Here is a 12919-nt window from a genome sequence, read left to right as displayed (position 1 = left end):
TAGAGGGAACCTGACAGCACAGATGCCCCCAGCAGACAGCACCTCCTGCAGGATGTGATCTCCGGCCTTAGAGGGAACCTGACAGCACAGATGCCTCCAGTGGACAGCACCTCCTGCAGGATGTGATCTCAGGCCTTAGAGGGAACCTGACAGCACAGATGCACCAGGGGACAGCACCTCCTGCAGGATGTGATCTCCGGCCTTAGAGGGAACCTGACAGCACAGATGACCCCAGTGAACAGCACTGGGCTGTTGTATCTAAGCTGCCAGTACATGGAGCTGGGCTGCTGTATCTAAGCTGCCATTCCATGGAGCTGTAGCTGTATCTAAGCTGCCATTCCATGGAGCTGCTACTGTCCCTTAGTACTGGAGGCACCAGTGGCTTATCTATGGGTAGGTACTTGGAGAGCACTTACTGTCGCTTGCGTTGCGCACGGGATACGACTGCGTGTAGTTGGTGACGCACTCCAGGAGTTGGGGGCTGATGGAGGCGCAGTAGTTCTCCACGGCTTTGATCTGGGAGGGTCCTGGGGATGAATCCGTGCGGAATATGGCCTGGCAGTATTCCCGGCAGTTGGTGTGCCGCCCGGCGTATCCGCAGCACACGGAGCCCACTGCACGGAAACACAAGGGTTAATATAGAGGGAAGAACTACAACCCCCAATATCCACAGAGAGGAAGGTGCTGGATCTCATGTGTAGCGGAATATACCGTACACCATGTGCAGAGAGGAGGGGCAGGGGCAGAGTCTGGGGCCCTGGGGTCACTTCTCGGGTCTGGGGCCCTGGGGTCACTTCTCGGGTCTGGGGAACTGGGGTCACTTCTCGGGTCTGGGGAACTGGGGTCACTTCTCGGGTCTGGGGCCCTGGGGTCACTTCTCGGGTCTGGGGCCCTGGGGTCACTTCTCGGGTCTGGGGCCCTGGGGTCACTTCTCGGGTCTGGGGCCCTGGGGTCACTTCCCGGGTCTGGGGACCTGGGGTCACTTCTCGGGTCTGGGGAACTGGGGTCACTTCTCGGGTCTGGGGCCCTGGGGTCACTTCTCGGGTCTGGGGCCCTGGGGTCACTTCCCGGGTCTGGGGCCCTGGGGTCACTTCCCGGGTCTGGGGACCTGGGGTCACTTCTCGGGTCTGGGGCCCTGGGGTCACTTCTCGGGTCTGGGGCCCTGGGGTCACTTCTCGGGTCTGGGGCCCTGGGGTTACTTCTCGGGTCTGGGGCCCCCTGAACCCCCGGACATTTCATCACTTACTCTCATTCCTGGTGACACAGCTGATGAGCGCATTCTAGAAAGGAAGGGAAGCGTTAGTGCTCACATTCCAGATATTACACGTTTACTGATAAGTCACAGATATAGGGAGGTGGGAATATCCCATAAGTCATTGGGACCCATTACAAAAATACAATGGGCCACAATTATCATAACTAGTGCAGGGGGTGTACTATGTGCAGGGGGTGTACTATGTGCAGGGGGTGTACTATGTGCAGGGTGTGTACTATGTGCAGGGGGTGTACTATGTGCAGGGGGTGTACTATGTGCAGGGGGTGTGTACTATGTGCAGGGGGTGTGTACTATGTGCAGGGTGTGTACTATGTGCAGGGTGTGTACTATGTGCAGGGTGTGTACTATGTGCAGGGGGTGTAATATGTGCAGGGGGTGTAATATGTGCAGGGGGTGTAATATGTGCAGGGGGTGTACTATGTGCAGGGGGTGTACTCTATGTGCAGGGGGTGTGTACTATGTGCAGGGGGTGTGTACTATGTGCAGGGGGTGTAATATGTGCAGGGGGTGTACTATGTGCCGGGTGTGTACTATGTGCAGGGGGGTGTACTATGTGCAGGGTGTGTACTATGTGCAGGTGGTGGTACTATGTGCAGGGGGTGTGTACTATGTGCAGGGTGTGTACTATGTGCAGTGTGTGTATTATGTGCAGGGTGTGTACTATGTGCAGGGTGTGTACTGTGTGCAGGGTGTGTACTGTGTGCAGGGTGTACTATGTGCAGGGGGTGTACTATGTGTTGTGTGTACTATGTGCAGGGTGTGTACTATGTGCAGGGTGTACTATGTACAGGGGGTGTACTGTGTGCAGGGTGTGTACTGTGTGCAGGGTGTGTACTGTGTGCAGGGTGTGTACTGTGTACTATGTGCAGGGGGTGTACTATGTGCAGGGTGTACTATGTGCAGGGGGTGTACTGTGTGCAGGGTGTGTATTGTGTGCAGGGTGTGTACTGTGTGCAGGGGGTGTACTGTGTGCAGGGTGTGTACTGTGTGCAGGGTGTACTATGTGTTGTGTGTACTATGTGCAGGGGGTGTACTATGTGCAGGGTGTACTATGTGCAGGGTGTGTGCTATGTGCAGGGGGTGTGTACTATGTGCAGGGGGTGTGTACTATGTGCAGGGGGTGTGTAGTATGTGCAGGGGGTGTGTACTATGTGCAGGGTGTGTACTATGTGCGGGGTGTGTACTATGCGCAGGGTGGTGTACTATGTGCAGGGTGTGTACTATGTGCAGGGGGTGTACTATGTGCAGAGGGGTGCATTATGTGCAGTGTGTACTATGTGCAGGGGGTGTACTATGTGCAGGGTGTGTACTATGTGCAGGGTGTGTACTATGTGCAGGGTGTGTACTATGTGCAGGGTGTGTACTATGTGCAGGGTGTGTGTACTATGTGCGGGGTGTACTATGTGCAGGGTGTGTGTACTATGTGCGGGGTGTACTATGTGCGGGGTGTGTGTACTATGTGCAGGGTGTGTACTATGTGCAGGGTGTGTACTATGTGCAGGGTGTGTACTATGTGCAGGGTGTGTACTGTGTGCAGGGGGTGTACTATGTGCAGGGTGTACTATGTGCAGGGTGTGTGCTATGTGCAGGGGGTGTGTACTATGTGCAGGGGGTGTGTACTATGTGCAGGGGGTGTGTACTATGTGCAGGGGGTGTGTAGTATGTGCAGGGGGTGTGTACTATGTGCAGGGGGTGTACTATGCGCAGGGTGGTGTACTATGTGCAGGGTGTGTACTATGTGCGGGGTGTGTACTATGCGCAGGGTGGTGTACTATGTGCAGGGTGTGTACTATGTGCGGGGTGTGTACTATGTGCGGGGTGGTGTACTATGTGCAGGGTGTGTACTATGTGCAGGGGGTGTACTATGTGCAGGGGGTGTACTATGTGCAGAGGGGTGCATTATGTGCAGTGTGTACTATGTGCAGGGGGTGTACTATGTGCAGGGTGTGTACTATGTGCAGGGTGTGTACTATGTGCAGGGTGTGTACTATGTGCAGGGGGTGTACTATGTGCAGGGGGTGTACTATGTGCAGGGGGTGTACTATGTGCAGGGGGTGTACTATGTGCAGGGGGTGTGCTATGTGCAGGGGGGTGTGCTATGTGCAGGGGGTGTGCTATGTGCAGGGGGTGTACTATGTGCGGGGTGTGTACTATGTGCGGGGTGTGTACTATGTGCAGGGGTGTACCATGTGCAGGGGGTGTACTATGTGCAGGGGGTGTACTATGTGCAGGGGGTGTACTATGTGCAGGGGGTGTGCTATGTGCAGGGGGTGTACTATGTGCGGGGTGTGTACTATGTGCGGGGTGTGTACTATGTGCAGGGGTGTACTGTGTGCGGGGTGTGTACTATGTGCAGGGGGGTGTGCTATGTGCAGGGTGTGTACTATGTGCAGGGTGTGTACTATGTGCCGGGGGGTGCACTATGTGTTGTGTGTACTATGTGCAGGGGGTGCACTATGTGCAGTGTGTACTATGTGCAGGGTGTACTATGTGCAGGGGGTGTACTATGTGCAGGGGGTGTACTATGTGCAGGGGGTGTACTATGTGCAGGGGGTGTACTATGTGCAGGGGTGTACTGTGTGCGGGGTGTGTACTATGTACAGGGTGTACTATGTGCAGGGTGTACTATGTGCTGGGTGTGTAGTATGTGCGGTGTGTACTATGTGCAGGGGGTGTACTATGTGCAGGGGTGTACTGTGTGCGGGGTGTGTACTATGTACAGGGTGTGTACTATGTGCAGGGGGTGTGCTATGTGCAGGGGGTGTACTATGTGCAGGGGGTGTACTATGTGCAGGGGGTGTGCTATGTGCAGGGTGTGTACTATGTGCAGGGTGTGTGTACTATGTGCAGGGGGTGTACTATGTGCAGGGTGTGTACTATGTGCAGGGTGTACTATGTGTTGTGTGTACTATGTGTGTACTATGCCGCAGTGTCTATAGTAGGGCGATGGTTTTCGGCTCTTACCTCGTATTCTTTCCTGCAGTGTTTTAAGATGTCGTTTGTGGAAGACGCCTGAACAGGAAAGACAAGACGGAGAATAAGAACATCTACAGAATTCTTACACTATACACAGGTCTCCTTACCAGGGCCGGCTCCAGGTAACAGTGGGCCCCTGGGTGACGGAGGCTCATTGGGCCCCTGGGTGACGGAGCCTCATTGGGCCCGTGGGTGACGGAGCCTCATTGGGCCCGTGGGTGACGGAGCCTCATTGGGCCCCTGGGTGACGGAGCCTCATTGGGCCCCTGGGTGACGGAGCCTCATTGGGCCCCTGGGTGACGGAGCTGTGGAGGTACGATGGAGCCGTAACTGGGGACAGAACCTTTAGGCTTCCGACACCCGAAGGTGATGATGGATAATGGGCGGTTCCAGTTTTTCATGGACAATTTGCCTTCATGTTTCTTCCATCTTTGATCCACCTGTTTCCATCAGACGAGGGGCAGCAGATTTTTACCACCTCGGCCTTGACCAGGACCGGCTCCGCTTTATATCGGATCAGACGCACAGGCGGGACGTGTGGACACTGATCCGCATCAGGATTGGATCGGCACAGGCCTGCCTCCTCCCGGTTCTGTGTTATGGATCGGGAAGCGTTTGGCTCGATGTGAATGAGAAGAGATAAGAAAGTCGTCTCTGACCTGTTTACACGAGCGGCGACATTCTGCGGCGATCGCCAGTTCACAGCATCCGAGGCCGACCCAACCGTCAGACTTCCTGGAGGCGCCTGGGGAGGGAGACAGCGGGGTGAGGCTGCACGCTCTGCACTAGGGGCTCTGGGATTTGTCTCTGTTATGTATGAAAGTTGTATTTTGCTTTGTTGTTATTGTTGTTGTATTGTTTCCATATTATGGGATGTGGCCCCGCCTCCTGCCGGGTGCACCGGGTGTGGGGGACATCTCCAGCTTACTCTGATGTAACTGAAGCTCCTGGAGCAGTGACCGGGGCACGACACTGACCAAAGTGTAGAAAGTATAAGAAATGTTCTGACGAAAAAATTAATTTGTAAATTAAAAAAAATCCCCAAATCCTCGTTACACATAAAACTGACATTTATTATTTTTGAAAATCCCCATAGAAACCGCCCAGATCCCACGTCCACAGCGACCCATAAAATATAATAAAACCTTTACTGATCCTGCACAATGATCCCCATCACATCCACTAAATATACAGCAAAAAATGTATCGACCCGACAAAAAATAAGCCCTCATCCAGCTCCAACAACAAATAAGGCTTATTCCTCCAGGGAGAGGGCGATGCCGAAAACTGGCATCCATAAGGGTCAGATAAAGGTCAGATACCCCAAAACTAGTGTCAGTGTATATCACCCCACAAAAAACAATCCCTCACACGGAAAACAAAAGCTTTCTACCCGTGATGAATGTGTGGGGCAGAAGTGGCGGCTGCACGGAGGAGGGAAGGGGAGTATATAGAGATGTCCTCTCCACGATACAGATGTGTGAGGGGGAAGGGACCGGCAATGACCCCCAAGACTGCAGCACAGGGCAATAACATGTGTGACAAAAACTTCTGCACCATCAGGGGTCATAGCACATGGAGAGGGGGGGGCTCAGGATGGGGGGCACTTTCTGCCACAATATAAACCCTCTAAATCTTCACTTCAAAACCCAAATCTCTCTGCGTCCTCCTGATCCCAAATATCAGTCCATGCCCCGTATATGACAGCACCGGGGCCGCCACTCCATGTCATACACCCAGGAACACCCTGCCCTTGGGTACCATACAGAACCTCAGGGGCGCCAGTACTGTGGACTCTCTGTGATGGGACAACATTTTGGAGACTGCCCCCTCAAAGGGAATCTCCCAGCACAATCCTGATAGAGCAGGGACATCACTCATAGATCCGGGACCAGGACTGTGGGAGCTACTCATATCTCTTCCTCCTCCTGTACTAATGAGCCAGAAGTGCTCTGGGTGGTGTTACCAGAGCCCCTTCACGCTGTAGCTTCACAGACTGTTACACTGTGCACTTCCTCCTCCCCATTTATCATTATTATGTATAGAGCAGCAGTATTTCCCTGGCGCTGTACAATCAGTGAGGGGGTCACATACTTTACATAAGGACAAAATACAAATCTACAGAGAGCAGGAGATCACCGGACACGTAGGGCTTGTAGGTCATGGTTAGCATTTGGGGGATTTTACATCAGGCAGAAAGAGGAGGGAAGTGCAGACAGTGCAACAGCCAGCGAAGCTACTGCACAGAGGGGCTCTGGTAACATTAGCATAATTGTACAAGTTGATATTAGAAGGCAGGAGGCCATGGATGACAGATATAAGAAGATTCCCACAGTCCCGGGGCCCGGATCCATGGGTAATATCCGGGGATTATCAGGATGGGGCTTCATATTAGATGAATTTATCAGGGGGGGGGGGGGGGTAGTGAGTGTTTTACACAGTGTTCTGTATCTTTATTTTGCACAAATGTTGCAAAAACTTTACAAAAATCTGCCATTTCCATTCCCCATATTCTGTACCCAGATTGTGTGAGTTACTGTATGTGTGTATATATGATGTGTATATATGCTCTATATGTGTGTATATATGATGTGTGTATATGCTCTATATGTGTGTATATGTAATGTGTATATATGCTGTATGTATGTATATGTGGTGTATATAAATGTTGTATGTATGTATATGTGGTGTGTGTATATGTTGTATGTATGTATATGTGGTGTGTGTATATGTTGTATGTATGTATATGTGGTGTGTGTATATGCTGTATGTATGTATATGTGGTGTATGTATATGTGGTGTATGTATATGTGGTTTGTGTATATGTTGTATGTATGTATATGTGGTATGTGTATATGTTGTATGTATGTATATGTGGTGTGTGTATATGCTGTATGTATGTATATGTGATGTGTGTATATGCTGTATATATGTATATGTGGTGTGTGTATATGCTGTATGTATATGTGATGTGTGTATATGCTGTATGTGTGTATATGTGATGTGTATATATGCTATATATGTATATGTGGTGTGTCTATATTCTGTATGTATATGTGATGTGTGTATATGCTGTATGTGTGTATATGTGATGTGTATATGCTGTATGTGTGTATATGTGATGTGTCTATATGCTGTATATATGTATATGTGGTGTGTGTATATGTGGTGTGTGTATATGCTGTATGTGTGTATATGTGGTATGTGTATATGCTGTATGTATATGTGATGTGTGTATATGCTGTATGTATGTATATGTGATGTGTATATGCTGTATGTATGTATATGTGATGTGTATATGCTGTATGTGTGTATATGTGGTGTGTGTATATGCTGTATGTATGTATATGTGATGTGTGTATATGCTGTATGTATGTATATGTGATGTGTATATGCTGTATGTGTGTATATGTGATGTGTATATGCTGTATATGTGATGTGTCTATATGCTGTATATATGTATATGTGGTGTGTGTATATGCTGTATGTATGTATATGTGATGTGTATATATGCTGCATGTGTGTATATGTGGTGTGTGTATATGCTGTATGTGTGTATATGTGGTGTGTGTATATGCTGTATGTGTGTATATGTGATGTGTCTATATGCTGTATGTGTGTATATGTGGTGTGTGTATATGCTGTATGTATGTATATGTGATGTGTATATGCTATATGTGTGTATATGTGATGTGTATATGCTCTATATGTGTGTATATGTGATGTGTGTATGCTGTATATATATGTATATGTGATGTGTATATGCTGTATGTGTGTATATATGCTGTATGTGTGTATATGTGATGTGTATATGCTGTATGTGTGTATATGTGATGTGTATATGCTCTATATGTGTGTATATGTGATGTGTGTATGCTGTATATGTATGTATATGTGATGTGTATATGCTGTATGTGTATATGCTGTATGTGTGTATATATGCTGTATGTGTATATGTGATGTGTATATGCTTTATGTGTGTATATGTGATGTGTATATGCTGTATATGTGTGTATATGTGATGTGTGTATGCTCTATATGTTTGTACGTTTATGTATATATGAGAGTATGATATGCATGTTGTAAGGCGGGAACGGGCCCCATTCAGAAGTCTGCTATGGGGCCCTGCCTCTCCTAGTTACACCCCTGGAAGATCGCCCTCCACAGGGGATAATAAAAAAGGAATCTTAGATAATTTCTAGAGATGTGTAATAAGTGACCCCTCGCAGTGATATTACTCTACTGTGTGGACAATGAGTTGTAGGAGTTTTCCTCTTACCCGGCAGAGAAGAATTCATACAGCTCCAAAATTCTGTCTGAAAGAAAACCAGAAAGATCAATCATCATGTAATATATATATAATGTACAATAATCTGTAATATTGCAAAATCTGGAAATTCTTTTGGGTAAAATCACAGAACTTCACTATAACAGAAATCAAGGAGCGGGAGACATCGGCAGGTTACAGGACAGTAATCACGCAGCAGTATCTCCCCTCAGTAGTCACGCAGTAGTATCTCCCCTCAGTAGTCACGCAGCAGTATCTCCCCTCAGTAGTCACGCAGCAGTATCTCCCCTCAGTAGTCACGCAGCAGTATCTCCCCTCAGTAGTCACGCAGCAGTATCTCCCCTTAGTAGTCACGCAGCAGTATCTCCCCTTAGTAGTCACGCAGCAGTATCTCCCCTTAGTAGTCACGCAGCAGTATCTCCCCTCAGTAGTCACGCAGCAGTATCTCCCCTCAGTAGTCACGCAGCAGTATCTCCCCTCAGTAGTCACGCAGCAGTATCTCCCCTCAGTAGTCACGCAGCAGTATCTCCCCTCAGTAGTCACGCAGCAGTATCTCCCCTCAGTAGTCACGCAGCAGTATCTCCCCTCAGTAGTCACACAGTAGTATCTCCCCTCCGTAGTCACGCAGTAGTATTTCCCCTCCGTAGTCACGCAGTAGTATCTCCCCTCAGTGGTCAGGCAGTAGGATCTCCCCTTAGTAGTCACACAGTAGTATCTCCCCTTAGTAGTCACACAGTAGTATCCCCCTCAGTAGTCACGCAGCAGTATCTCCCCTCAGTAGTCACACAGTAGTATCTCCCCTCAGTAGTCACGCAGCAGTATCTCCCCTCAGTAGTCACGCAGCAGTATCTCCCCTCAGTAGTCACACAGTAGTATCTCCCCTCAGTAGTCACACAATAGTATCCACCCTCAGTAGTCACGCAGCAGTATCTCCCTCAGTAGTCACGCAGCAGTATCTCCCCTCAGTAGTCACGCAGCAGTATCTCCCCTCAGTAGTCACACAGTAGTATCTCCCCTTAGTAGTCACACAGTAGTATCTCCCCTCAGTAGTCACACAATAGTATCCACCCTCAGTAGTCACGCAGCAGTATCTCCCCTCAGTAGTCACGCAGCAGCATCTCCCCTCAGTAGTCACGCAGCAGTATCTCCCCTTAGTAGTCACACAGTAGTATCTCCCCTCAGTAGTCACACAATAGTATCCACCCTCAGTAGTCACGCAGCAGTATCTCCCCTCAGTAGTCACGCAGCAGTATCTCCCCTCAGTAGTCACGCAGCAGTATCTCCCCTCAGTAGTCACACAGTAGTATCTCCCCTTAGTAGTCACACAGTAGTATCTCCCCTCAGTAGTCACACAATAGTATCCACCCTCAGTAGTCACGCAGCAGTATCTCCCCTCAGTAGTCACGCAGCAGTATCTCCCCTCAGTAGTCACGCAGCAGTATCTCCCCTTAGTAGTCACGCAGCAGTATCTCCCCTCAGTAGTCACACAGTAGTATCTCCCCTCCGTAGTCACGCAGTAGTATTTCCCCTCTATAGTCACGCAGTAGTATCTCCCCTCAGTGGTCAGGCAGTAGGATCTCCCCTTAGTAGTCACGCAGTAGTATCTCCCCTTAGTAGTCACACAGTAGTATCCCCCTCAGTAGTCACGCAGCAGTATCTCCCCTCAGTAGTCACACAGTAGTATCTCCCCTTAGTAGTCACACAGTAGTATCTCCCCTCAGTAGTCACACAATAGTATCCACCCTCAGTAGTCACGCAGCAGTATCTCCCCTCAGTAGTCACGCAGCAGTATCTCCCCTTAGTAGTCATGCAGCAGTATCTCCCCTTAGTAGTCACACAGCAGTATCTCCCCTCAGTAGTCACACAATAGTATCTCCCCTTAGTTGTCACGCAGCAGTATCTCCCCTCAGTAGTGATGCAGCAGTATCTCCCCTTAGTAGTCACGCAGTAGTATCTCCCCTTAGTAGTCACACAGTAGTATCTCCCCTCAGTAGTCACGCAGCAGTATCTCCCCTTAGTAGTCACACAGTAGTATCTCCCCTCAGTAGTCACACAGTAGTATCTCCCCTCAGTAGTCACACAGTAGTATCCCCCCTCAGTAGTCACGCAGCAGTATCTCCCCTCAGTAGTCACGCAGCAGTATCTCCCCTCAGTAGTCACACAGTAGTATCCCCCCTCAGTAGTCACACAGTAGTATCTCCCCTCAGTAGTCACGCAGCAGTATCTCCCCTCAGTAGTCACACAGTAGTATCTCCCGTCAGTAATCACGCAGCAGTATCTCCCCTCAGTAGTCACACAGTAGTATCCCCCCTCAGTAGTCACGCAGTAGTATCCCCCCTCAGTAGTCACGCAGCAGTATCTCCCCTCAGTAGTCACACAGTAGTATCTCCCCTCAGTAGTCACACAGTAGTATCTCCCCTTAGTAGTCACACAGTAGTATCTCCCCTCAGTAGTCACACAGTAGTATCTCCCCTTAGTAGTCACACAGTAGTATCTCCCGTCCGTAATCACGCAGCAGTATCTCCCCTCAGTAGTCACACAGTAGTATCCCCCCTCAGTAGTCACGCAGTAGTATCTCCCCTTAGTAGTCACGCAGCAGTATCTCCCCTCAGTAGTCACACAGTAGTATCTCCCCTTAGTAGTCACACAGTAGTATCTCCCCTCAGTAGTCACACAGTAGTATCCCCCCTCAGTAGTCACACAGTAGTATCTCCCCTCAGTAGTCACACAGTAGTATCCCCCCTCAGTAGTCACGCAGCAGTATCTCCCCTCAGTAGTCACGCAGCAGTATCTCCCCTCAGTAGTCACACAGTAGTATCCCCCCTCAGTAGTCACACAGTAGTATCTCCCCTCAGTAGTCACGCAGCAGTATCTCCCCTCAGTAGTCACACAGTAGTATCTCCCGTCAGTAATCACGCAGCAGTATCTCCCCTCAGTAGTCACACAGTAGTATCCCCCCTCAGTAGTCACGCAGTAGTATCCCCCCTCAGTAGTCACGCAGCAGTATCTCCCCTCAGTAGTCACACAGTAGTATCTCCCCTCAGTAGTCACACAGTAGTATCTCCCCTTAGTAGTCACACAGTAGTATCTCCCCTCAGTAGTCACACAGTAGTATCTCCCCTTAGTAGTCACACAGTAGTATCTCCCGTCCGTAATCACGCAGCAGTATCTCCCCTCAGTAGTCACACAGTAGTATCCCCCCTCAGTAGTCACGCAGTAGTATCTCCCCTTAGTAGTCACGCAGCAGTATCTCCCCTCAGTAGTCACACAGTAGTATCTCCCCTTAGTAGTCACACAGTAGTATCTCCCCTCAGTAGTCACACAGTAGTATCTCCCCTTAGTAGTCACACAGTAGTGTGACATCACTGAATCAGAAAGCGACTCAATCACTCAGTAATATCATCAAGAAAGTGATATAAAGGTAATTTTAATGTATCTCTGAGCCCGTGCTGAGCAGTTACCATGGATGACGGGCAGTAATCTGGAGCCCTCTGCAGCAGGTGCTTCTGATGGGACTCACTTTTGGACGACAAAATCTGAAAAAAAAGAGAAGTATAAAAATAAATGTGTTCTACGCACTGAAGAATCGATAAAACGGGATAAAACTGATGTCACCTCTGACCCCGACCCTTCAGGAGATCCATAAGGAAATGAGTCACAGATCCAGGGACCTTGTCTCAGGACTGGGAATAACCAGCTCAATGATGAGGGTCCGGCTACTGGGACCCCCAGAGATCATCAGGACCCCCCTCCTATCCAGAGAATCGCTCCAGGTCTCGCTAATGGGCGGAGCGGCAGGTTAAACGTGCGTTCTGCCGCTCCGTTCAATTTTATGGGAATGTGGGACATTTCTGAGCACAGCGCCCGGGTATTTCTGGCCCTTCCAATCACTTCCTACTGAGAACCCACTGGGGGGTGGGATTCCTGCCCCCCTGGCACCTTGTGACCCAATAAGAAAGACATTTACCTGTTCACAGGTTTCACGACATGTCAGTTCCTTTGCCTGATAGCAGCACGACGCGTCTGCAAACGAGAAAAAAGAGAATATTTCCTTCCATACGATGGTTACACGACACATGAAATACAAGCGACACCAATCATCCGGAGGTAAAGGGAAAACAAATCATAGAAATGTAAGTCTAAGCCACAGGAGGAGTGACCCCCCCGCAGGAACCATTTAGATTTACACTCCAGAGGAGAGGTGAGCGGAGCCCACATTCCCGTTTGGCTTTGGTCACCCGACCTGGACGGATATTTATGGATTTTCTATATTTCCGGATGAACATCTGATCCGCTCACCTCTACTCCTCAGGACACCATAAACGCGTTCTTCACATGTCCCCAAGAGTTAAACACATAAGGTATATTTCATAGAAACA

General features: G+C 49.4%; 1 protein-coding gene across 1 annotated transcript in view; it reads right to left on the bottom strand.

Annotated features, from left to right (window-relative positions):
* Positions 1 to 12919, bottom strand: part of RECK (reversion inducing cysteine rich protein with kazal motifs) — an 83508-nt gene that overhangs the window by 41772 nt on the left and 28817 nt on the right. Inside the window, exons 2-8 of the mRNA XM_072150981.1 lie at positions 12508 to 12563; positions 12002 to 12076; positions 8532 to 8568; positions 4912 to 4997; positions 4241 to 4288; positions 1247 to 1280; positions 417 to 614 (exon numbers count right to left, since the gene is read on the bottom strand). Of these exons, the coding sequence (XP_072007082.1) occupies positions 417 to 614; positions 1247 to 1280; positions 4241 to 4288; positions 4912 to 4997; positions 8532 to 8568; positions 12002 to 12076; positions 12508 to 12563 (534 nt within the window). The remainder of the gene's footprint in view (positions 1 to 416; positions 615 to 1246; positions 1281 to 4240; positions 4289 to 4911; positions 4998 to 8531; positions 8569 to 12001; positions 12077 to 12507; positions 12564 to 12919) is intronic.

This window comes from Engystomops pustulosus, chromosome 5, assembly GCF_040894005.1.
Source record: "Engystomops pustulosus chromosome 5, aEngPut4.maternal, whole genome shotgun sequence".
Lineage (NCBI taxonomy): Eukaryota > Metazoa > Chordata > Amphibia > Anura > Leptodactylidae > Engystomops > Engystomops pustulosus.
Note: the sequence above shows the minus strand (reverse complement) of the source record. Positions and strands in the feature narration are given on the sequence as shown.